Below are 24,881 nucleotides of genomic sequence, written 5' to 3'. Positions count from 1 at the left end.
CCTACTCCAGACACATTTAATTCTGAATCCGGATCCTATTGCACATGCTGTGGGCCAGGCGAGTGCAACCCAGCTGTGTCCAAGATCCTAGCCGCACTTATCAGGCATCTTTTTCAAAATCAGCAGACTCCCAGTTTTGAAAAGATGCCGGATAAGCGCAAGTGGGGTCTGGGATGCGCAACTGGAGTCTGGCCCCCGGAGCATGCAATAGGATCTGGCTTCAGAATTAAACATGACTGGGGTAAGTTGCTTTAAAGGGAGTTTAAGCAGCATGTGATAAACTCCTAAAACACAGTTGAAGAGTAACAAAAGTCCATGAGTGGACTGAAACTGAGTCAATTTGTAACCAGTGAAGTAATATGCATGTTGTAACCATAAGCTTTGAGAACAAACTCCCAAAAGAGATACCATTATACTTTTTTTCTGTAAATAAACGTTATTTTCTTTTTATTCACAAAGGAGTGGCCTGAAGTTGTTTATATTTAACACTAAAACACACTACCAAGAATAGTAAAACCACTTAATAAAGAGGCTTAGGTCAGTGGGAGGATCAAGGTTAGAGAGAAAGTTCTGAGGTAAAAGAAGCCTCAAATTATTTGTCATAAGACAGGAGAAGAATCTTTTAGTTAGTCTCAAAGGTGCTCCAAGATCTCCCTACATACTAATATCAAAACTGTTCAGGTTAATGTTTTGGCAAGTGTGGGTTAGTGGTTTGAAATTGCCACCATATTCCAATATATACTTCCTTTATAATGTACAGTGCTTATTCTATCATTAACTTTTAATGTCATAATATTTCTTAACCCTTATTATAGCCGCTCAAATTTACTTCCTAATGTCATCCCAATAGTTGATTCTGTTATTTCTGACAACTTCTTGTCTTATTCTTCCTCAAAAAACAACAACAACAAAAAAACAACAACACCAAGATCTCTTTAACATATAAAGTTTTCTAATAGTACTCTGTTATATTCTTATTACTTCAATAGATCTTCCACTAACTAATCCCATACCAATTACTGCTCAATTTAACTTACTACCCATCTCTGGGTACATATTTTTAATACCGGTGACCACTCTTTCTCAGTTTGATTAGTATCGTGATCATTCAATAAAGCAGTCAGTTGATCCATATTTCTCATTTCTAGCACCTTTAGTAGCCAGTCATCCAGACTTGGCATATTCTCATCCTTCCATCTTTGTGCCAAAACCAATCTTGCCGCAGTGATCAGGTATAGGAAAATACGCCAATGTTTCCTTTCGATCCTCTGTGGGAGTTTGTTAAGCATATTTAAGAGGTATATTTCTGGCCTTAATTAGAACTTTGTTTGGAATATGTTTTCGATGGACCTATGTATTAATTTCCAAAAAATGTTCAACTTTGCACACTGCCACCAACTATGTATCCAGGTTCCTACTGCCACTTTACACTTCCAACAATTCTTTGATTTCAAATTATATATCTTTGCCAAATTGCTTGGTGTCAGATGCCATCTCTGCTCCATCTTAAAGTAATTTTCTTTTAACATTTGCGATTTAGTAAACTTCTTTGTTTTATTCCTTGCATACCTCCAACTATCTAGATCGATGATCTTCCCACAATCCGTTGCCCACTTTATCATTGCTTCTGAGAATGGATCCTCCTCATGTTCTAATGTAAGAAGCGCTTTATATATCTTGGCAACTTTTTTATCTTCTTCCGCATTTAATATTTCCTCCAATTTAGTATATGCTTCTCCAATTTCATGCATTTTAGAGTCCATTTTAAACCTTTCTTTTAGTTGCGCGTACAGAAGCCAGTGTATTTTTGAATCAATCTGGGTAAGTTCCTCAATGGGTCTCATTTCATATTTGTTTTGATCTGTTTTGTAGAGTATATCTTGATATTTAAGCCAGATATCTAAAGATTTCTACCTTCCCAGAAAAGCTTCTTGAGGTGATATCCATAAAGGAATTTTCCTGAAAAATTTCTTCTTAATACTGGACCAAATTCTGAGTAGGGATCTTTTAATGATATGATGGTTAAACTCCTTGTGAGCTTTAACTTTATCATACCAAAGGTATGCGTGCCATCCAAATCTATTGTCATGTCCCTCGATGTTCAACAATTCTTCATTTTTAAGTGTTATCCATTCTGAGACCCAGCCAAGGATGTTTGCCTGATAGTATAAGCTCAGGTCTGGAAGGCCTGTCCCTCCATCTTCTTTCTGCTTAATTAGGATTTCCATTTTATGCACAACCTCTTATGATCCCAAATGAAGTCCCTTATATCCTTCTGCCAAGCTTTTAAGGGAGTATCACTATTCAGGATTGGGATGGTCTGAAAAAGAAAATTTATTTTCGGTAGTACCATCATTTTGATTGTTTCAATCTGTCCTAGAAAAGATAACTTAAGTTTGCTCCATTTGTCAAGCTCTTTTTTGATCTCTTTCCATTTGTGAAGGTAGTTATTATCATATAGTTCAGTACTCTTGTTTGATATCCATATTCCTAAGTATTTCACTTTCCTTGACACTTTACATTCTGAAACTTCCATAAGTTGTTCTTCTTCTTGTTTATTCAGATTCTTCGTTATCAATGTTGTTTTAGTTCTGTTAATTTTAAAGCCCGAAATTTTCCCAAAATCCTCAATGATTTCGAACAAAGTTCCTATCTGTTGGTTCGGGTTATCAAGGATGATCACCAAGTCGTTGGCAAAAGCTTTAAGCTTATATTCCATACCTTTCAGTTTGTTACCTTTTATTCCCTTTTCCTCCTGAATTTTATTGTTCAATATTTCCATTACGACAATAAAAAGTAAAGGCGAAAGTGGGCAACCCTGCCTCGTTCCTTTCCTTATTTCGAATTCCTTTGATTTCTTCCCATTGATTAGTAATTGAGCATCTTGTGTCTCGTAAATTCTCATAATCCATGTCAGGAAATTATCCCCCACACCCATTCTTTTTAAAATTTCAAATAAACAGTCTCAGTTCACATTATCGAACGCCTTCTCTGCGTCTGCAAAGATCAAAGCTAGTTTTCGTTCGTTGTTGCGCTCATAGAATTCTATTATGTCTAAAATTGTTCTAATGTTATTTTTCATGTGGCGAGAGGGGAGAAATCCCGATTGATCTTTGTTTATGTAATCCTTTAGCACTTTTTAAAGTCTTTCCGCTAATATTGATGTCATAATCTTGTAATCCATATTAAGTAAAGAAATAGGTCTGTAATTAGCCATGTATTTAACATCCTTCCCTTCTTTTGGTATTAGCACTATAATTGCATTCTTCCAAGAATCTGGTAAGCCCTTCAATTTTATCTCATTGAGTGTCTTCTGTAAAGTGATTTTGATTTCTTCTTTAAACTTTTTATAATGCCAAGCAGTAAAACCATCTGGTCCAGGTGATTTGTTCGGCTTCAATCTATCAATTGCCTCCGTGACTTCTTCTAATGTGAATGCGGAATTTAAGATTATTTGTTGTTGTTGTGTGATGGTTTCAATTTTTTGCTTTCCTAGATATTCTATTACTTCTTGCATTGGTATATCGTCCTTGCTATATAAGCTCTTGTAGTAATTCCTGAAAGCTTCTTGAATTTCATCTAAGTTGCTTGTTATTTTCCCATTGACTTGTATTCCCGAAATTATCTTTTTCTGTCTTTCTTTCCTTAATTGGTTCGCCAACCATCTTCCAGTCTTGTTTGAGTTTTCAAAGTGTTTTTGTCTAACATACTTCATCTCTCTTTCAGTTTCGAATGTTAATAGTTTATCTAATTGGTTTTTCAAAAATTTCACATGTTTATTTTTTTCATCCGATGTTGGGTCCTTTTTAAGACTTCTTTCTGCTTCCAAGATTTCCTTTTCAAGTTTTAATAGTTCTTTCTTCGCTTTCTGTTTTACCTCTGCTCCTCTTTGTATTAATATTCCTCTCATGACTGCCTTACTGGTGTCCCACACCGTCTTCATCGATATTTCTCCATCACTGTTTTCATTGAAAAATTTTTTTGATTTCTCTTTTAACTTTTTCTACAAAAACATTATTATTGAGTAAGGTGTCATTTAGTCTCCAATTAAACTGTCTGCATCCTAATTCCATAGAGAATATAATTAGGTTATGATCTGAAATAAATTTAGGTAAAATTTCCATTTGTTTCACTCTATTTAGTGTTGATCCAGAGACAAAAAACATATCGATTCTCGAAGTCGATTTATGAGATTCCGAAAAAAAAAAAGTATGTCCTGGGTCTGTCGGGTATAGATGTCTCCAAACATCGTGAAGATCAAATTCTTCTTTCATTTCAAAGAACACCTTGGGCAATTTACCTTGATTCTTTTTCAGTGTCTTCTTGGAATTTCTATCTTGCACTGGGTTAATCACACCATTCATGTCTTCCAACAATAGGACATTCCCATAGTCTAAATCATACAATAAATTCCGTATCTTAGAGAAAAATTTGGGTTTATTTTCACTAGGGGTGTAAATTCCTAAAACAAGGTATTTGACCTCATCACACTTAACCTCAATTCCTAGGAAGTGACCTTTTTCATCTTTGCAAATTTCTTTCGTGGTAAATTTCTCATTAACATATATTACTAATCCACTCTTCCTTTTCTCATTTGCCAATACAAACATTTGACCTAATTTGGGATTTCTTAAATATTTTGTGTCTTTTTGTTTAATTTTGATCTCTTGCAGACATATAATATCCAATTTTTTCTTGTAAAGATAGTGAAATGCTTTGCTCCGCTTATATTTCGAGTTAAGGCCTTTGATGTTCCACAATCCAATCTTCAGTTTCACGTTCTATTTTTGTTAAATACCAGCCCCCATTATTTCCCCTTCTTCTGGTTCTTTAGAGGTTGCATCTGGTTCTATTGGGGTTACTTCTGGGAGGTTATTACTTTCTCTAGATCATCTTTCTTGTCTTTCTTCCTTTTTTCCTCTTCTCCCATCTGACATTCTAACGAGTGTGTCATCATCTTCGAGTCTTCCCTTGTTAATTTTTCTTCATCTTTCCTTAACTTCCTCAAGAAATCTTTTGCTTTAGCTACGGTGTTAATTCAATATCGTTTTAGTTTGTAAAGAATGGATACTCCTTCTATTCTTTCCTATGAATAAGGTATCTTCCTTCTTCCCAGTTCTTGTGTCAAAAATTTGTAGTCTTGACATTTTCGTAAAATTTCTATCGATACGTCCTTATAAACTTTAATTATGTTGTCTCCTATCTTGAAATCTGTGGTATAGCTTCTTTGCAAAGTTAAATCTCTGTATTTTGATTTGATAAAAACTATAACAACATCCTGTGGTAATTTCTTTTCTCTTGCCACCACCGAGCTAATCCGAAAAATTTTGTCAACGCAAAAATCAAGTTCTTCTTCCTCTACTTCTAAATATTTTGAGAGTTCTCTTAGTACATTCCCATACAGAGCCTCATTCAAATCTTCTGAAATTCCTTATAATTTCAAACATTTTTCTCTGTAACAGATTTCCTGGTTCAGAAGCTTATCTTCTTGTCTCTTTTGAATTTGTTGCTTCAGTTCTTCTGTTTTTGTATTTAGTTCCTTTGTTTCAATTTGAAGCCCTTCAATATCCTTAGAGATTTTTTCCAGTTTTTCCCCAAAAGTACCCAGTTCCTTATGCATATCTTCCTTAGCTTCCTCTCTTGACATCTGAAATTCCTCTCTCATTTCCTCTTTAAATTTCCTGAATTCTTCCATGAAGAAGGCAGCTGTAGGATCTGCAGGTTTATTAGCTGCGTCTGATCCTCTTCTTTGAGGGGGGAGGGTTTGTGTTGTCTTTCTGTAACCTGAAGCCATTGTTATTTCCTATCACATTCTGGTGGTAAGGTGGTTCTATTATATATTCTCTATTATATTATCTAGATCAGTAAGTATGGTTCTATCTCTGAGATTAAGTTAGGGTACTCTCTTCCCCACCTTCACCATTTCACACCCCTCCTTCTCCGCTCCAAATTGTTTTAATCCTTACTTCCAAATATAACTTAAACTTAAATCAATACAACCAATTACAGACAATCAATTGATTCAACTGACCCTTAAGCTTTGCTCCCTTCTGACAATTCTATACTTGTTTTTATTTATAGCCCACTTCACATGAAATAGTTTTTATACATTGTCAATTAATTATCTCTGGATTTTAATTAATGTTGTCCTCCTATATCCTCCTATATCTCAAACTTCTAATTAGGTGATATCCCCCCTTCCTTCAATGTGTTCTAACTCTAGCTTATAAATCCACAAAAACAATTCACTGATTCAGTTAATAAATCCAAAGTTCATATAGGGCAATTAGATATCTTTGAAGTTAATCTCTACAAATCTCATATGTGACAATTTAATGTGTGCTGATCAATCAAAAAAGAAGTTTCATAAATTCTCAGGTACACTGAAATACTCAGATATAGCACATTGATAGCTCCAAGCTAGTTCCTATAAAGTTCATATCTGGAATTTATTAACCCAATTTTGGTTCACACTTGTAATTTTAAATGGGAGAAATTGTATAAACAGTTATCACATCCCTTTGGATTAATGTATATCTTCCTCCTTTCCAGATGTTTGTCAATTCACTTTTTAGATCAGAAGCTAGAAGTGAGTCTTTAAGTTATTCTCCAGCCACTTTAATAAAAATAAGTGCGAAGTCCTTCTATCGTCCTCTTCCCCAGTCCTCCTTCCGATGCACTCTTTATCTTATTTTTCACAAGACATCTTCACACCAGGATTGCTATTAAATAGTTGTAGCTTAACCTCCATTGGGTATCGTAAATAATCTTAAAGCTGACAGCAACTAGGTATCGTGGATAAGTTTCACTTTTGCCAGTAACTAAGTATCTTTAAAAAAAGTTACCATCCGATGTCTCCTCCCCAGTCCTCTTTCCGCCTCATTCTTTCTCTCCCCTTCCTCTCCAACTCACTTGATTCAAGCCCAGGGCTACCAAACTAATGTTAATAATGTTAAAAAAAAAAAGGGGGGGGGGGGGAAAACAAGAGAAAAAAAAATAAAAACCCACAATGTAGCTCTTTCCGTCATCTCCTCCCCCGTCCTCCTTCCATCGCACTCTTTCTTGTCTTTCTCTGCATGTTCAGCTTCACACTGTCCTCCGAACATTTATAAACGTCCTCTAATCTTCCTTTATGTCTAACACCAATCTCTATGCATGCTTCCTTTAGCAACTCTCACATAGTAATCTTGTATGCTCTCTTTCCCACTTTCACCACTTGGTTTTGTCCTCCATTCTAAGGCAAAAGCTGCAGTTATTGTTTAGTCTAGTGCCGTGTTCAAGGACAGCCAGCCATTAAGGGCTGCGACCCGCTCTCCGGGCCTGGACTTAGGAGAGAGTATAGAGTACAAGAAAGCTTTCTCCCCCTAAAAAGGGGGCGGAAGCTGATCTCCTTCTCTCCTTCTGCCCTTTCAAGTCACTATTTAAACTCCTTTCAGTCGGTCTCCCCAATTCTTTATTGTCTCCTTCTCTCTCAATGCTCTTCTATGTGACTTCCCTGCATCCACCAGTGTAAACGGCTCCTCCGTCTCCCTCAGGGTCGGGGAAAGCCAAACCTCTCCTTGTAGGAAAGTTCTAAATTTTAGAGCAGTAACCAAGTCCCAAGATCCAGATTAAAGGTTCAAAGATTAGCCAGTTAGATTCAACTATTGAGCACTCTACAAAATAAAGTTAGCTTGAGGATTTTTTAAAAAACGGCAGACTGGGCTCAGTGCCAATTGGCAGCCATAGCGGGTGCGGCTGCTCTTCGGAGTGCTTCTCCATGGAAGGAGAAAAAAAGGGGGGCAAACGCCCTTCTCCCCCCCCCAAAAGAGTCAGACCTGAGTCGAGCCCCTTCCCGGGTCCCTTCTCTGGGATTTGGTTAATGAGGATCGCTCCCCATACACCTGCAATGACGATCCCTGGGACGAGCTTCGTCTCGAGGTGACCGGTTGCCCTGCTGTCGCCGCAGGAAGTCGCTTTAAAGGGAGTTTAAACAGCATGTGATAAACTCCTAAAACACAGTTGAAGAGTAACGAAAGCCCTTGAGTGGAATGAAACTAAGTCACTTTGTAACCAGTGAAGTAATATGCATGTTGTAACCATAAGCTTTGAGAACAAACTACCAAAAGAGATACCATCATACATTCTTTCTGTAAATAAAAGTTATTTTCTTTTTGTTCACAAAGGAGTGGCCTGAAGTTACTGATATTTAACACCAAAACACACTACCAAGAATAGTAAAACCACTTAATAAAGAGGCTTAGGTCAGTGGGAGGACCAAGGGTTAGTTCTGAGGTAAAAGAGGCCTCAAATTATTTGTCATAAGACAGGAGAAGAATCCTTTGTAACCCCGTGGTGGTCACGTAATTTATTGCCAATTGGTGAGATCCAAAAGACATATTGTGATGGGATCCAACAGACCCAGTGTGAGGGGAAGAGAAAGGTCTAGTCTGAGAGATCTAAGAGATCTGACCTCCACAGTGACCAATGTCCCATAGCTGGGTCTGAAGACTGAAATGGATCAAGATAATCCACTTCATCCAGAAACCCCTGGAGCTGGGAGGCCACCACTCCATAATAGTATACGTGAAATACTATATTTGGAGATGGTTGGCCTTCTCTACAAGTATAAATTACATTTTCTTTTTTAAAAATTCATTTGACTAACATCTTGTTCACATACTTGCTTCTTCAGTGGCTACACTAGTGATGTTGGAGACATTGGTGATACTCTACTGACAGCTGCAGAACAATTTGGGATTTCTATTTTGTTTGCCTAGAGATGCATTTAATGTGAAAAATCCCACAAAAGGACCATGAACATTTGTTCTTGCTGAAGCTATGTTGTACAACCTAAGTCTAAAAGCATCTGAGTCTAATGTAGGAAGGATGTTTACATGGCCCCATTATTTCTGTCCTGTTGTCACTTTCAGCATGTTAGCCTGAGGGAGAAATTCTTCTGATCTGACTTGTTCATCTGCCCTCTGAACTCTTGTGTCCTTAGGTGCGGTGATGGGCTCAGACATTGCAGGCTCAAGCGACATGAAGATCCGGCTGGTGGAAGGTCCTCATCCTTGCAGCGGACGGGTGGAGGTGCTCCTTTATGGCCTTTGGGGAACAGTTTGTGATGATGGATGGGGCATCAAGGAAGCCATGGTTGTCTGCAAAGAGCTGGGTTGTGGGGCTGCAGTGTCAGCCACACGTGAAGCACAATTTGGGACTGGAAGTCTCTCCACTGGCCTGAGTGATATTCGATGCCGAGGGACAGAATCAGCCCTCAGTCAATGCCCAGCAAGCTTACAGAGAGAACAGCATTGTACCTCTGAGGAAGCAGCTGGAGTTGTGTGCCATGGTAAGCTTGTTGACCATGCCAGCCCCTTTTAGGTTGCTAATTGAATATGTTTATTTAAAAAAGGGGAGTTGAGTTTATTCTGTGATTTTAAAGACAGGAATATAACCCCAGAGCAGGGCTGAGAATGATATGGCCCTCCAGTCTGTCAGACTGTCAGACTGGTGAACTGTCAGACAAAAGGGAGAGATGTTGGGAGTTGTAGACCAACTTTCCCGGAGGGTCACATAGTTCACACTTCTGTCCTAGAGGCTGCTTGTTCTTTGGAGGGAAGACATGCTTCTATGGTCACCTCATCCACAATGCCTCACTTTAAGAAGAAAACCTCAGAAAGCAACACTGAAAAGGGGTCCCAGGTATGGTGGGGAAGGGACCATAGGTTGCTGGTGACACTGCTACTAACACCACTGCTTCAAATGTGTAGCGTTCCTCCCAAAATTCCCACTGTCTTCCAGGACCAAATTCCTGAATCCAGGGAGTACAAATGAAAAGGCACTTGTGTCCCTAACTGTGGCTATTCCTATGAACCCAGCAATCATTGGAGAATATGGGAGCGTGTGGTAGAAGCAGGATGTGCACCACTAGCATCCCAGAGCATCGAACAACAGTGGCATATGTGGAAAGGAAGTGAGGCAGACAGGCTGTTTTGGAAAGAAGGAGCAGGAGCAAGGAACAAAGGCATATTTCTTAGTCTCTGGATCAGTGTAAAAGCACAATTCTGGAGGACATCACTCACTCAGAGTTCAGAGCTGAGGTGCTACACAGAAAGAGAGCCAGGTGGGCAGAGGCAATAGCATTGTGTATGAATGTCAGAGGCCTTCAAGAGATGCCCTATTGTCCTTTCTATTTGCAACCCAGAATAGTCTTCTCAGTTCTTCTCCTAGAAAATATAATGGCAGAGAGGTTGGGATTAAGCAGCTGTGTTCATCTTGTTTCTGTCTTCCCTGCCAAGGGAAAGGCTTTCAGGAGAGCAGCCAACTATCATTGATTCCAATAATAAGGAAAGCCTGTGATAGCCTCAGTGGTGAAATTTCCACATAGAGATGCACTATATCATTCAGTCTCAGACATTTAGGACAAATATTACTGGATAGCACTCTCCTTGCTGACCTGCTGAAGAGTAGATGGCTACTGGTGGAAGATGGAAGACTGGATTAGATGGATCCAGCAAGACAATTCCTCCTTCTTTTTACCACTGCTTATGTTTTCTGAAGCAGTATATATTTCCAAATGATAATAAAGAAGGAGAAAGTCCCTTAGCCACCTGGTAATCCATTTCTTGGCTTTTCATTTACTTAGGGGAGTTTTGGGGTTCTGATCCTGTGCGCTCAGGTCAACTGAAGATCCGGCTGGTGGAAGGTCCAGATGAGTGCTATGGAAGGGTTGAATTGCTCCATAATGGTGTGTGGGGCACCATTTGTGGAAAAAGATGGGGTATCAAAGAAGCTGGAGTTGTATGCCAACAGATTGACTGTGGGATTCCAAGCCTTCAGCAAAATCAAGTTGAGCTTGTAAAAGGAACAGGCCCAATCTGGTTAGATGATGTCCACTGCAGAGGGACAGAATCCTCTCTGTATCAGTGCTCAGCAAGCCCATGGGGAATGCATGACTGTGATCATATACAAGCTGCTGGTGTTGTGTGCTCAGGTGAGTTTATAACTATGGTAAAGTTGCACTCTTTCTTTCTTTTCTTTTCTTTTTTCCCCTTTCCTTTTCTTTTCTTTTTTATGATTATGGTTGCCTGCTGATCAGGGGATTAAAAAACTGGCATGAATTTATTATTTAAGAGCAGCCACTTTTACAAAAGGCATTAGCAGAAACTAGAATGGAAAGAAGCAAGATTCCAACTCTGATAGTTCTGGGCATCATGATGTTTGCAACAAAATAGGTGAGAAGGGAGCAAATGAGTATGTGAGGAAGGAAGCTTTAAAAGTATATGTCAAAATGTGATGTGCCACTACAAGGGCTGTAAATCTTTCTCTCTCCTGTCCTTGCATTCAAGGACAGATGGTTTGTATAGTTTTCTCCCCAATGTAGAAGACAACAAAAATTTCTGCACAGGTTTAAGGACGCATTTGCACTTTGTGAAGTTTCCAAGGAATGATTTTTCTGCACAAAAATACTATTTTTCTGTAGAAAACATATTTTTGGTCAAAAACAGTGTATCTTGTGCAATATATGCTGATGAATATTAAGAAAGCACTTGTGTAGAAATACATCAATCCCTATATAGAGAATAATCCTATAAATATTGCATAAATTGCAAAAAATCTTGCTATTGCTCTGTTCTTCGTCTTGGGGTTACCATGCAAGGCCAGGAAATGAAATGACCTTGTCAGTAGGTCACCTTCTCTCTCTCTCTCTCTCTCTCTGTGTGTGTGTGTGTGATTGTAGAAGTGTTGTGGCACATTCAAGTCCTCTGGGAGGAATTTATTTCAACCTATGAAAACTAGCCTGTCTGTAACCATGCAGAGGGCTTTTTTGGCAACTGCTCCCAGATTATGGAACGGCCTGCCAGAGGAGATCCATCACATTACCATCTTAAACAGCTTTTAAAAACCTGTTAAAATGGATCTCTTCAGGCAAGCCTTTCCTGAATAGATAACTGGCCACCAAAATTGGAACACATTTTCCCTCTGAATCCACTGTAGCCATTGTTAGAACTACCCCGGTTGTCCAAGACAGAGAGGCGAAATATAAATAAAAATTTTATTATATATATAGCCACAACACTTCTGCAATCCCTTGTAGGATGCAGTTACTCTGTAAACCATTCTGTGAACGTTTATGTCCTTGTGCGTCTGGGGAGGTAGAAACAGTGGGGCATGTTTTATTGTATTGCACCTTTTACCGGGATCTGCAGCATTGTTTTATAGCACCAATTTTACAAAAAATACCAGGTAAACCTGATATATTTTACATTGCTTACCTTCTGGCCGACCAGCAACCAGGAATTACAACCAAGGTGGCAAGTTTTTGCGTTGCTGCAATAGCTTGCAGACGAAAAATTGTGTCTTAATTTTTAAATTTTTTATTCTATCAATCTCATCTATTTCACCCTATATAGTTACTTGAATTTATAGCCTCCAAGCTGTATTCCTATTGTATTTGTACTATATTGTTTGCATTGTTTGTTCTTTTCCTATTGGCCATTGTATCATATTGTACTCTTTTATATTGTTTTATGCTGGTCATCGACCGTAATAATAAATTTCATTTCTATAAACCAAGTGAATTTTGATTCACATAGCAAACACAATGTATTAACTGATTGTTTCAAATGCTATACATTATTTATTCTGTGAAAATTTTCACATGGGCCTGGTACAGATGTGCGGGAAGTGCCATACACAGGCCAAAATTAGGGTTCAGGAGTGCACAGCAACTGCATGCTCCTGAACCCTGGCGCGCAGCGGCGGTGCCATCATGGTGGCCTCCTGTCCACATGGGGGCCGCCATGATGATGCAAGCACCGCGCAGCATCCAGACGTTGCTGGCAGGAAGTGGCATGATGGTGGCACTTGCATGATGGTGGCGTTTTCCTGTTTGTGACACTGCAAAACAGAAGCCGCTCTAGGCAGCTTCTTTTTGGCAGCATGTCGGTATTGCAGCGTGTGGCTGCTGCAGCATCAACTCAGGGCAAAGATGGGCGGCGTGGAGCTGCCCGTCTGTCAAGCCCCATGGTTAGTTTGTATAGAAAACTGCATTTTCTGTGCAGGAATTAATATTTCTGTATTGGAATAATATTTTCCATGTAGAAGATGCTTTTATTTGTACAGGAAATGCTGTTTTCTGTGTGAAATGACATACAAATTTCACACTTAGTAAGTCCTGAAGTATGAATACCCTTCAGAAACTGTGTTTTTCAAAGATTTTTTCACAGCTGGCAGAAAAGGAAACTACTCATTTCTGTCTTCAGGAAGTGAAGTAATGAAAAATTACATCACTAAAATTTACTGAGACTAAGCCAGCATTAGTGTTCAAGCACAGATATTTTTTCTAACCTTAGGATCTGAGAAAAGGTGATAGATGCTGCTGGTACTTTCAGTTGTGAACATTCATAAGGGAACTGGTTAAGGGCTTATAAAGATGGAATGGTGAAACTATGGTACAATAAAAATACTAAACTTGTGCATTGATTGCATATGTCTGTGTCATACCATATTATGGCTGGTTTTGTATTTATAAAGGCCCAATATTTTAACATGAATTGCACTTGTGGAGTATTTCATTCTGTTCTCTCTCTAAACAGGGGTAAGACTGGTAGGTGGTCCAACTCCATGCAGTGGCAGAGTGGAGGTGTTCCATAACAAGAAGTGGGGAACAGTATGTGACAATGGCTGGGACATGGAGGATGCCCGTGTGGTGTGCAGGGAATGGGGTTGTGGAGGAGAACCTTTAACAGCAGCAACGGGAACCAAGTTTGGAGAAGGATCTGGTCCCATTTGGATGGATCAGGTGAACTGCATGGGGGGAGAATATAGTCTAAAAGAATGTCCAAAACAGAACATTATCGATCACACTTGTGACCACAGGAAGGATGCTGGCGTGGAGTGTTCAGGTAATCATCATTAAAAAATGGACATAGGAAAGATCCATGAAAATGTGCATTCTGAACAGTCACCAAACTTCAACATTCAACATTCCATTTATTCAGTATAACCAATCTCCCAACTTGGTCACATCCATGGGTTCATGCCCCTTGATCATTTCTTCAATGTCAGTGAGACTGCCATAAAAGGTGGGTGATGCCATTCTTGTTTTTTCTGCTTTCTGGAAAATAAAATTGTCAGCAAGTCAGGAGAATAATTTGTTGGACTTTCCATTCTTGGTACAGTTTGCTATCCAGAGATATTAGGATGTTAGTATTCTTTCCCTCTCATTTCCCAGTCATTTTTACCCAAAGGCTTCCTGTGCTTCAAGTCATGCATCTTCCTACAGGAGTACATATCCTTTGTATATAATGCTATTCCTTTCCCCTCCTTGTTTGGTCTATTTCTTTTGAATTACGTTATACCCGCAATTAGTACATTCCAGTCGCAAATCACATCTCATAATGTTTATGAGTTGTATTTGTCTTTCTGTAGTAAAAGTTCAAATTTATCTTGTTTATTTCCTGTGCTTTGTTCATTAATATGAAAACACCTGAAACCTGATTAGTCTTTCCATCCTGGTGCTTTCCTCTTGTCATGTTCTCTGGCTGCAAGTGCCCCATAAGGGTCCCAGTGTTCCCTCGTCCAGTCCAAACCCCTGCCATGCAGGAACTCTCAATCAAGGCATCCCTGACAGATGGCCATCCAGCCTCTGTTTAAAGACCTCCAAAGAAGGAGATTCAACTACACTCCGAGGGAGTTTGTTCCACTGTTGAACAGCCCTTATTGTCAGGAGCTTCCTCCTAATGTTGAGGTGGAATCTCTTTTCGTGGAACTTGCATCCATTGCTCCGGATCCTAGTCTCTGGAGCAGCAGAAAACAAGCTTGCTCCCTCCTCAATATGACATCCCTTCAAATATTTAAACAGGGCTATCATATCACCTGTTAACCTTTTCTTCTTCAGGTTAAACACCTCCAGCTCCCTAATTCATTCCTCATAGTGTATGTTTTCCAAGACCCTTCACCATTTTAGTTGCCCTCCTTTGGACACGCTCCATTTTCTCACATCCCTTTAAAATTGTTGTGCCCAGAACTGGACACAATATTCCAGGTGGGCCTGACCAAAGCAGAATAGAGTGGGACTATTACTTTTCTTGATCTAGACACTCTACTTCTATAGATGCAGCCTAAAATTGCATTGGCCTTTTTAGCTGTCGCATCACACTGTTGACTCATGTTCAACTTGTGGTCTACTTGGACTCGTAGATCCCTTTCACATGTAGTCTTGTTCAGCCAGGTGTCCCCCATCCTATATCTGTGCATTTCATTTTTCCTCCCTAAGTGCAGTACCTTACATTTCTCCATGTTGAATTTCATTTTGATAGCTTTGGCCCAGCTTTCTAGTCTATTCGGGTCATTTTGAATTTTGAACTGAAATTTCTGTAATGATACAGATGATGGAAAAGGTGAAAGAGATGCGCATCATCTGATAAATGTGTGTTGACATACAGTCACCTCTCTTCTACAGCTGTCAGAAGTGAGGATGGATTCTGCTCAGTCAAGGCCTGCTGAAGTTTCCTGCTTTCTCTCAGCTAAGTTTCTTAAGTTGCCTCTTCAGACTGCCTCACTCCCTGTGGCTTGGGGGCATCTCAGGGTCCATTTTGTCTCCCTGTTCTTGTGAGAAGATGGAACCTCTATCAAAAGCTCAGGTTCAACCTCCACATAATTGTTTGAGATAGGTCCTGGATCTTCTAGAGCTGATTCTTCTGTCATATATCATAGAATCATAGCACCAAAGAGTTGGAAGGGCCCCCATGGAATGTTCTCAATGCAGAATCTTCAACTAGAGCATCCCTAGTAGGTAGTTCTCCAGACTCTTTTTAGTAATTTCCAGAAAAGGTGACCCCCACCACCACCACCACCACTCTAGGTAATTGATTCCATTGCCAAACCCCTCCTACCATCAAGAACTTCCTTCTAATGTTCAACTGATGTCTACCTTCCTGTAACTTCAAACCATTAGGCCTCCTTGTATACTTTGGGCAGCAGAAAACAAACCTGCTCTCTTCTCTCTGTGAGAGCTCTTGAGGAATTAAAGGAGTGCCATCATGTCACCTCTCAGTCTTCTTACCACCAAGCTGAACATGCCCATTCCCAGCTCCTTCAACCTTTCCTCGTACCACTTAGTATCCTTGTTGCCCTTGTTTGAACCTGCTCTAATTTGTCTCTATCTTTCTTAAAATGTAGCGCCCCACTGAGGTCTGATCAGTGCAGAATATCATGGGACCATTATAAATGATGGTTCTATTAATGTATGCCAAAATATTGTTTGCCTTCTTTGTGAGAGCATCATACTGCTGGTTCATGTTCAACATATTATCAACAAAAATTGAAAAAACATTTTCATGTTCACTGCTGCTCAGCTATACTTATACATCAAGTCTTTGTGGCCTTTCTCCCCTCTAGGCAGAATTCCTCTAGGTAAAGCATGACATTTATTCCCTTTTTCCATTACAACTGCCCTAGTTTCCCATGCAACACGGACACCATTGTCCTTGCTATTTTGTGTCTCTGTCCTCTGAAATATTGTTTTCTTCACCTGCACCATTGAGCTGAAAGCCTTCAGGGACTGGCAGTATCATTAGATCATGCATAAATCAGAAGAATGGGATTATGGCCAGTCATTTTAGCAATTTCCCTCCCACTGGGGGCAAAAAGAGAGAGAGATTAGCCACAGTTCCAGACAGGTTATGCATAAATTCTTTACACATTTTTTTATGCAGGAAACAATATTTCTGTGCAGTAAACATATATTTTTCCACATAGAAATCCTGTATTTACAAGGTTCTCCTCATCAGAGTTTCCTGACACTGAACAAATATATTTTGAACTTTTTTTTAATATTAGAAGATATTCTTTCAATCCCTACTAGCTCCAAAAATGTTAATAATTATTGTTCTTCATTCTTCTCAGAGATTCATTTAGCAGAGGGCCGCGATCGCTGTGCTGGGAGAGTTGAGCTCTTCCGTGGGGGAATTTGGGCAACAGTACGTGGCAGTGACTGGGATCTTAAAGATGCTGCGGTAGTGTGCCGGTATCTTGGCTGTGGAACTGCTCTGTTTGCCCCACAACATTCTCTTTTTGGAATGATACCTGTTCCTACTCCCTTCTGGTTCAATGGTATTCTTTGCACTGGGACTGAGACTTCCATCAGTGAATGCAACGTAAGACCACAGCAAGATTACGGGGGTGTTTACAAAGAGCCCTATGGATTGGCGAGCGTTATATGCACAGGTAAGATTCTATCATTAATAATGTTTATTAAACAGATAAAAAATGTTTATTCTTATCATATTTTATTGTTATCTTTCTGCTGTAATCCGCCTTGGTTCCTTCTGTGGAATATAAATAAATTATATTATTATTATTATTATTAGAGGTAGGCATGGGTCTCCTGCTTCTGTTTCTTAGTTGAGGGACAGATGGTTGTCTTATGCTTGTCAGTCTGTATCTAGCCAGAGTTACTTATGAGTGATTTTGATCATCTGAGTTCCTAAGGCTATAAAGAACAATTTTGTCTAGTAGACTGGTTAGCCTCAACAAGCCCCTCAAGAATCTCTTACTTTCTGTATTTTCAGGAAATTTCATCTAAGAGGAGAATAAGCATGAAGCTGTATATATTTTGTGTATTGATTAAGTTAAACAATTAGCTTTCAAAATTCTGCTCCTTGCAGAAGTTCTTCATATTACACAGACTCTTCTGTTCTAGGGTCATTTGCTTTCACTTAGGCACATTACTTTCAGAAGATATTCCATATACATCATCTAGCTTGTAGGATACACAGCCTTATCACACTACATTGTTGTTGTGCTATGTTGTGTTCCACTTTAACTGCCATGGCAACATCCCGTGGAATTCTGGGGTTTGTAGTTTGGTGGGACTCAGGAGCTCTCTAGCTGAAAATTCTAAGTGCCCCTCCCTAAACTGCAAATCCCAGGAATCCATAGGATGTTTCCACGGCAGTAAAGTGATATATAGTACTATATCAGTGTAGTGTAATAAGGCTATCAGTTCAGATTCTTTTTTCAATAGCTACAAAATAAAGATCAATCTTTATCCTGTGAATGATAGCATTTCACAAGCAGGTGTGCTGTTGGTAGTTACCAGCAGACTACACAAAAAGCTCATTCAGACTAGGCAAATGGTTCAGGAGATTACGGCTTTCACTCCTGTACTAGCCAAGTCTTTTGCTGAGTTCCAGATGGCAGTTCTATAATAATTATAATTATAATATAATATTATAATATAAAATTATAAAGATGTAATTATAAAAATTGTATTCTAATATATTATAATTTTATAATTATTTTATAATTTTATAATAAGAAGAAGTTTCAGGATCCACACCTCCTTTGTCATCTGTTTTTATTCCTCCCAGCAGGATGACCTATACTTTCCAGCATATCTCTGGCTGATGATGAGTTACAACATTCAGTGTGGTTGGGTCTGCTCTCCTCACCTTTCCTTGTTTATCAGTTATTTTTTGTAATCCGTTTATGACCTTATGCTTCTGTTCTCTAAAGGCCTCAGTTTCTTCATTCTTTATTTTTACTGAGGAAGAGCAATAACCTCTTTATATCATCATTACTGTATCATCCCTTACATGTGCAGATGACCTTTTTTGAATAGTGCCTGGGTTGGTATCCCCTTCCTCCCTCCACATTACTGATTGTCTCTCCTTTTGCTTCCTGCAAAGCCCCTGAAACTGCTCTGCACAGCCATTCCATGCTTTGCCAAAAGCAAGGAGAAGCACCTGGTTCCCTCCCCAGAGCCAGATGCAAATTGATCACAGAAATACTGAGATGCCTAGAAGATCTTGGCAGACATTTAGCTCTTCCTCTTCCCTGCTGTTTGTACCTTTTCCATGGAGAAGAAAGGATAGAATTTAATGTAGGGTTCAGCAAAGGGTTATTTGAGGCCCTACAGGTGTCCCTGGATCAAAAAACACCACAACATTTTAACAAAAAAAAAATCTAAACATTTTCACTGGGGGTGGCATTTTCATGGTATATTTGAGTGACGTTGGGCCATTTTATAACCTTTTTTAAAAATAAAAATGGAAGTAACTGATGTCAGATCATTAGTTAGTTAGTTTGTTTTTTAAGACCTCTCCTGAGCCTAATAATATCGTTAAAAAATTCCCTCCCTAGAGGATGTTAAGGGGATTTGGGGTCTTTTAAATGTTATTGGTATGTGTGCTTGTGTGTTTTGTGGGGTGCAGCCCTCCAAGGACTCCTGCAGGTTAATGTGGCCCACTAGCCTCACACAGTTGTCCACCTTTGGTTTAATGCTCTTCTTTGCAAAGAGGATGTCCCCATTGTCCCTGATCACTGACTAGAGATAACTGGGACTTTCTTCTATGTTTTGCTCATATTCCACCACAGCTCTGTCCCATGTTGTGTTCCAGTCAGGAAAGCATGTGTAGTGCAAGGGGAGTCGTGCTGTCCTTTTTGACCACTACTTGATGATGGGATAAAGTGGATAAATCCTATTATTGTCTCAGAAAGAACTCTAGGCAACTGAGGTTGGAATTCCCACTCAGTCATGAAAACCTTGGGAAAGTCACACTCTCTGAGGAAGGCAATTGCAAGCCTCCTCTCAATAAATCTTGCCAAGAAACGTGGAAGACAAAAGGCATCAACACTTGTTTGTTTAGAAAACAAAGTTAGAGATTGAACTTTCTTGAGTGCATGTCATGTTTTTTCTCTGTCTAAATGGCTTTGGTCTATCTCTGGAACTGCCTCCTTCCATATAATCCACCCCATACACTTAGGTCTTCTGGGAGGAATTTGTTGCAACCTTTAAAAACTAGGTTGTCTGCAAGCCCCCAGAGGACCTTCTTGGCTGTTGCTCCCAGATTATGGAATGGCCTGCCAAAGGAGATCTGTCATATTACCACCTTAAACAGCTTTTAAAAAGGTTTTAAAATGGAACTCTTCTAGCAGGCCTTTCCTGAATAGACACCTGGGCACCAAAGAGAAAACGTAACTGTTGACCCCTGATCTGCCTACAGACACTATTCATCTGTTAATATTGTAATAGTTTTAAGCATTTTTTAAATTGTAAGTGGTTTAATTGTATTTTAAGGGGTGGGTGGGTTTAGGGGTTATGTTATGGAATGTATATTTTAATGTTGTAAGCCACCGCAATTGCATTGTGCAGAGGAGCAGGATACAAATTATTATTATTATTATTATTATTATTATTATTATTTATTCGTTCCTTGATCTGTATAATTCAAGCTTTTCTGGATCCTGCCTGAAGAGGTCACTTCCTACCTCCCCTTTCTCACTTAAACATTATTAAACATATTCAGAGGGAGCTGTGTTGGTCGTGTAGCAAAGTCCAGTAACATCCAAAATCTATAAAACAGTGATAACTTTATTCAACTAACCAAAAGGTACAAAATACATGTTGCAAGCTTTTAAAGCTCCATTGGCTTCTTCATCAGGCATAGGTGTTAAAAAAATCGCACGAAAAAAAATATTAAAATAGCAATTTTAGTCACAGAACGACTTTTTGCCAATGTGTTTGTTGGTGTGTTCATAGAATCTAGAATGATAGAGTTTGGAAGAGACCACTAGGGCCATCCAGTCCAACCCCCTGCCATGCAGGAAATCACAATCAAACATCCCCGACAGTATGGCCATCCAGCCTCTGCTTGAAGACCTCACAAGGAAGGAGAATCCACTACACTCCGAGGGAGTTGGTTCCACTGTCGAACAGCCCTTATGTCGAAGTTCTTCCAATGTTGAGGTGGAATCTCTTTTCCTGCACGTTGATCCATTGCTCCGGTCCTGTTTCTGCTGAGCAGCAGAAACCAAGCTGCTCCTTCCTCAATATACTTCCTTTCAAATATTAAACAGGGCTATCATACACCTCTAACCTTCTCTTCTCCAGGCTAAACATCCCCATTCCCTGAGTCATTCTTTATAGAGCATGGTTTCCAGACCCTTCACCATTTTAGTCCGCCTCTTTGGACACGCTCCAGTTTCTCAATGTCTTTTGTGAATTGTGGTGCCCAGAACTAGACATAAATTCCAGGTGGGGCCTGACCAGAGCAGAATATAGTGGCACTATACTTTCCCTGGTCTAGACACTTACTTTTATTGATGCAGCCTAAAATTGCGTTGGCCTTTTTACTCCGTGTCGCACTGTTCACTCATGTTCAACTTGTGGTCTACTTGGACTCCTAGATCCCTTTCACACATAGTTTCATTCAGCCAGGTGTGTCAATCCTATTCTGTGCATTTTTTATTTTTCTGCCCTAAGTGCAGTACCTACATTTTCGTGTTGAAGTTCATTTTGTTAGCTTTGGCCCAGCTTCTAGCTACTCAGGTCATTTGAATTTGACCTGTCCTCTGGATATTAGCTATTCTCCTCAATGGCATCGGCAATGATAGTATTCCCCCAATTTTGTCCTCCAAGTCATTGATAAAGATGTTGAATAGAACTGGCCTGAGGACAGAGCCTTGGGGACCCCCTGGTCACTTCTCTCCAGGATGAAAAAGGCCATTTTTGAGCGCTCTTTGCGTTCGTCCCCCAACCAATTACAAACCATGTAACAGTTGCCTTGTCTAGTCCACATTTTACAAGCTTGTTTTCAAGATTATCATGGGGAACTCTGTCGAAGGCCTTACTGAAATCCAGATATACTATATCCACAGCATTCCCTTCATCTACTAACTGGAATTTTATCAAAGAAAGAGATTAGATTGTTGCTGGCACTTGTTTCTCTGAAACCCATGTTGACTTTTTTGATTATGCATTGCCTCTAGATGTTCACAGACTCTCTGTTTAATGATCTGCCCAGAATCTTTCCTGGAGATGTCAGACTAACTGGGACGATAATTGTTGGGATCCTCTTTTTTCCCTTTTTGAAGATGGGGGAACAACGTTTTGCCCTCCGCCAGTCTGCGGGGATCTCTCCTGTTTTCCAGGAGTTTTCAAAGATTATTGCCAATGGCTCCCAAATTACATTTGCCAGTTCTTTAATACCTTGGATGTAGTTCATCCGGTCCTGGAGACTTAAATTCATTTAGATTAACAAGATATTCCTCTACTGTCTCTACTTATTCTGTGCTGAAATTCCCCTATTCTGTCCTCGCTCCATTATCCCAGGTTGATCACCCTTTTCTTTTTGAGAAGATGAGGCAAAGAAGGTGTTGAGTAATTCTGCCTTTTCTCTGTCTTCTGTTCATTTTGCCATCTTCTCCACGCAGTGGCCCTACCGTTTCCTTCTTCTTCCTTTTGCTGCGGACATATCCAAAAAAGCCCTTTTATGTTCTTAACCTCTCTAGCAAGCCTGAGTTCATTCGCGCTTTAGCTTTTCTGACTTACCCCTACAAATGCCTGCCATTTCTTTGAATTCCTTTTTGTGATTCCCCCTTTTTCCATTTCTTATACTGTTCCGTTTCAAACTTAACTCGTGTGAAATTCCTTAGTCTCCATCCTGGTTTCTTGAGACACCTCCCGTTTTTCTTTTGCACTGGAACTGTTTGAAATTGTGCCTTTCAGTACTCTCTTTGAGAAACTCCCATCTGTCCTGAACTCCTTTATTTTTTAGTATTTCTGACCATGGAATCGCTCTCAATACTTCTCTAATTTACTGAAACCGCTCTCCTAAAGTCTAGGATGCGTGTCTGACTATGCCTGGCTTCCCTTTCCTTGTATAACAAATTACAGGAGAACATGGTCACTTCCATCTAAGAACCCCCCATTTGCACCCCAATACCAAGTCATCCTTGTTGGTTAGGATCAGATCCAATAGCGACCCCCTTGTTGCCTCTTCCACCTTTGGACCATGAAATTGTCTCCAGGCAATGACGAATTGCTAGGCCTGAGGATTTGCTGAGTTTGACTTCCAACAATACAGGATAGTTGAGTAGTCGCCCATCACTACTACATCTCTCCTTTCTGAGTGTGTGGTCATCTGTTCTAGAAAGATATCATCCAATTCCTCAGTCTGACTTGGGGGTCTGTAGTAGATCCAACCGTAACATCCTGGTTCTCCCTCCCTTTAATTTTTACCCAGATGTTTCCCCCTGGCTTCCATGCATTGATGTCCTGGATCTCTTCACTGGTGTAAATACCTGACATATAGTGCTATTCCCTCCTCCTTTCTTGTTTGGCCTATTTTCTCTTAAAGGTTATACCCCTCATTTCCACATTCCAACATGAGACTCATCCCACCAGGTTTCAGTGATGCCTATTATATCAATTTGGCTTTGTGACTAGGAGTCGAGTTCATCTTGCTTTATTCCCTGCTCTGTGCATTAGTGTAGAGACATTGCAGACCATGGGTCCCTTTACTTACTGCCTGTGCAAGTTTTTTGCCACCAAACGGTTGGGTTCTTGCACTTTTTGTCTTGTTTCCTCATGTCTGTTTGACTATTTTTCCCAGCCCTTTCGCCTTCCTTAATATTGTCTCCCTTCCCCTCGGAACTCAGTTTAAAGCCCTCCTGATCAAGTTCTTGAGACTGTTGCAAAAACATTTCTTCCAACATGGTGTGAGATGAACCTGTCCGTTGCAAGAAGTCCCTCCTCATGGAACCGCAGCCCATGATCAGAAGAACCCAATCCTCTCGGCGGCACCATCTGCGAAGCAGTTGTTCACATCTGCTATTTTCCTCCCTTCCTGGACCATGCCCTTCAACTGGCAGAAGACGAAATGACAACCTGTGCATCCATTCCTTTCAGCTTCCTACCAAGCACCTCGTACTCCCTTTTGATGTTCTGAATGCGTGGGTCTTGCAGCATCTTGGTCCACGTGGACCAAAAGGAAGGGGTATGGTCAGTAGGCTTGACCAGTCTTGTCAGCTCTCTGTCACATCATGGATCTTTGCCCCTGGGGAGACACACCTCTCGAGACATCTTGTCAGGCCTACAAATCACTGCTCTGTACCTCTCAGCAAGGAGACCCACTATGACGATACGCCTCCTCCGAGGCTTAGCAGCGCCTGTTCCTCGGGTGGGACTGTCAGGCTCCCCTGCTCTGTCCCTGAAGTCGTCCATGCTGCTCTTCTTCATCCTGCTTGTGTTTATGCCCAAGTTTGTAAAGGCCAACCTGTTTATCCTGAGAGCGTGTAATGAAAACCTCTCCCTTTGTGGACTTATTCACAGTAGGGCTGACACAGACATTGAGACAACAATTTGGTTTTAAACACCATGCATGTAACATTTATAAATCACAAAAGTAACACAAACATTGATATCAAGAGCTCTTTCACTCACACATTCATACAATACTCCACACCACTTTCCTTCCGCCGAACATTGACAGGTTCTCGAAGGTTGGGGATGACATGTTGCCGCGGGTGATGCCAACAACTGGAGAGGAAAGTCCAGGGTCTTTATCTTTTCTTCTCTCTGGCTTTGGCTGCTGAAGTCTTGCAATATGCAGCACATTACTCAACTTCCTCTTTTGGGAGGAGAGAGGGGCTGTTCAGATCAGTCCGTGTTCAAAGCAACTTGTTCTGTTCAAAGCCCTCCATTGTCCTGTCAGTTCCTCTCATGGCGACTCAGGAGATAAGGTCCTTCCGGGCATGGTCATCACACCTGGACGGCACCCCGTCAGCTTCCAAGTCTCAGACTTCCTTGCCTCGGTGCCAAATACCTTCGTTACATCAATGCTTTGCATGGACCATCTTGCTTGGTCCTTTAGCTATGTTTAAGAGCAATTCCTTGGTTTTTTGGTTCTCAGCTCTGGGTTTAAGTCAGAACTCACTCATTCGTCTTACACTTGATAAGGGAAAGAGCTTCGAATCGATTCTCGCTGCAAGCTCCCTGAAGAATCCCTTCTTGGCCTACTTCTTTGTGTGACATTCCTCCAGCTGTCTGCCTCCTGTGTATGTGAAGTGACTTCCTCGGCTCCAGCATCTTCCCTGCGTGGTATTCGTCC

General features: G+C 40.3%; 1 protein-coding gene across 2 annotated transcripts in view; it reads left to right on the top strand.

Annotated features, from left to right (window-relative positions):
- The window catches only part of LOC121922951 (deleted in malignant brain tumors 1 protein-like), a 41,545-nt gene that overhangs the window by 2,131 nt on the left and 14,533 nt on the right, over positions 1 to 24,881 (top strand). For both annotated transcript variants that reach the window (XM_042452920.1, XM_042452919.1), the window contains exons 2-5: positions 8,984 to 9,331; positions 10,628 to 10,975; positions 13,581 to 13,889; positions 16,894 to 17,214. In XM_042452920.1, the coding sequence (XP_042308854.1) occupies positions 8,984 to 9,331; positions 10,628 to 10,975; positions 13,581 to 13,889; positions 16,894 to 17,214 (1,326 nt within the window). The remainder of the gene's footprint in view (positions 1 to 8,983; positions 9,332 to 10,627; positions 10,976 to 13,580; positions 13,890 to 16,893; positions 17,215 to 24,881) is intronic.

This window comes from Sceloporus undulatus, chromosome 2, assembly GCF_019175285.1.
Source record: "Sceloporus undulatus isolate JIND9_A2432 ecotype Alabama chromosome 2, SceUnd_v1.1, whole genome shotgun sequence".
Lineage (NCBI taxonomy): Eukaryota > Metazoa > Chordata > Lepidosauria > Squamata > Phrynosomatidae > Sceloporus > Sceloporus undulatus.
The sequence above is the reverse complement of the archived record's forward strand: the minus strand, read 5'-3'. Positions and strand labels throughout refer to the sequence as shown.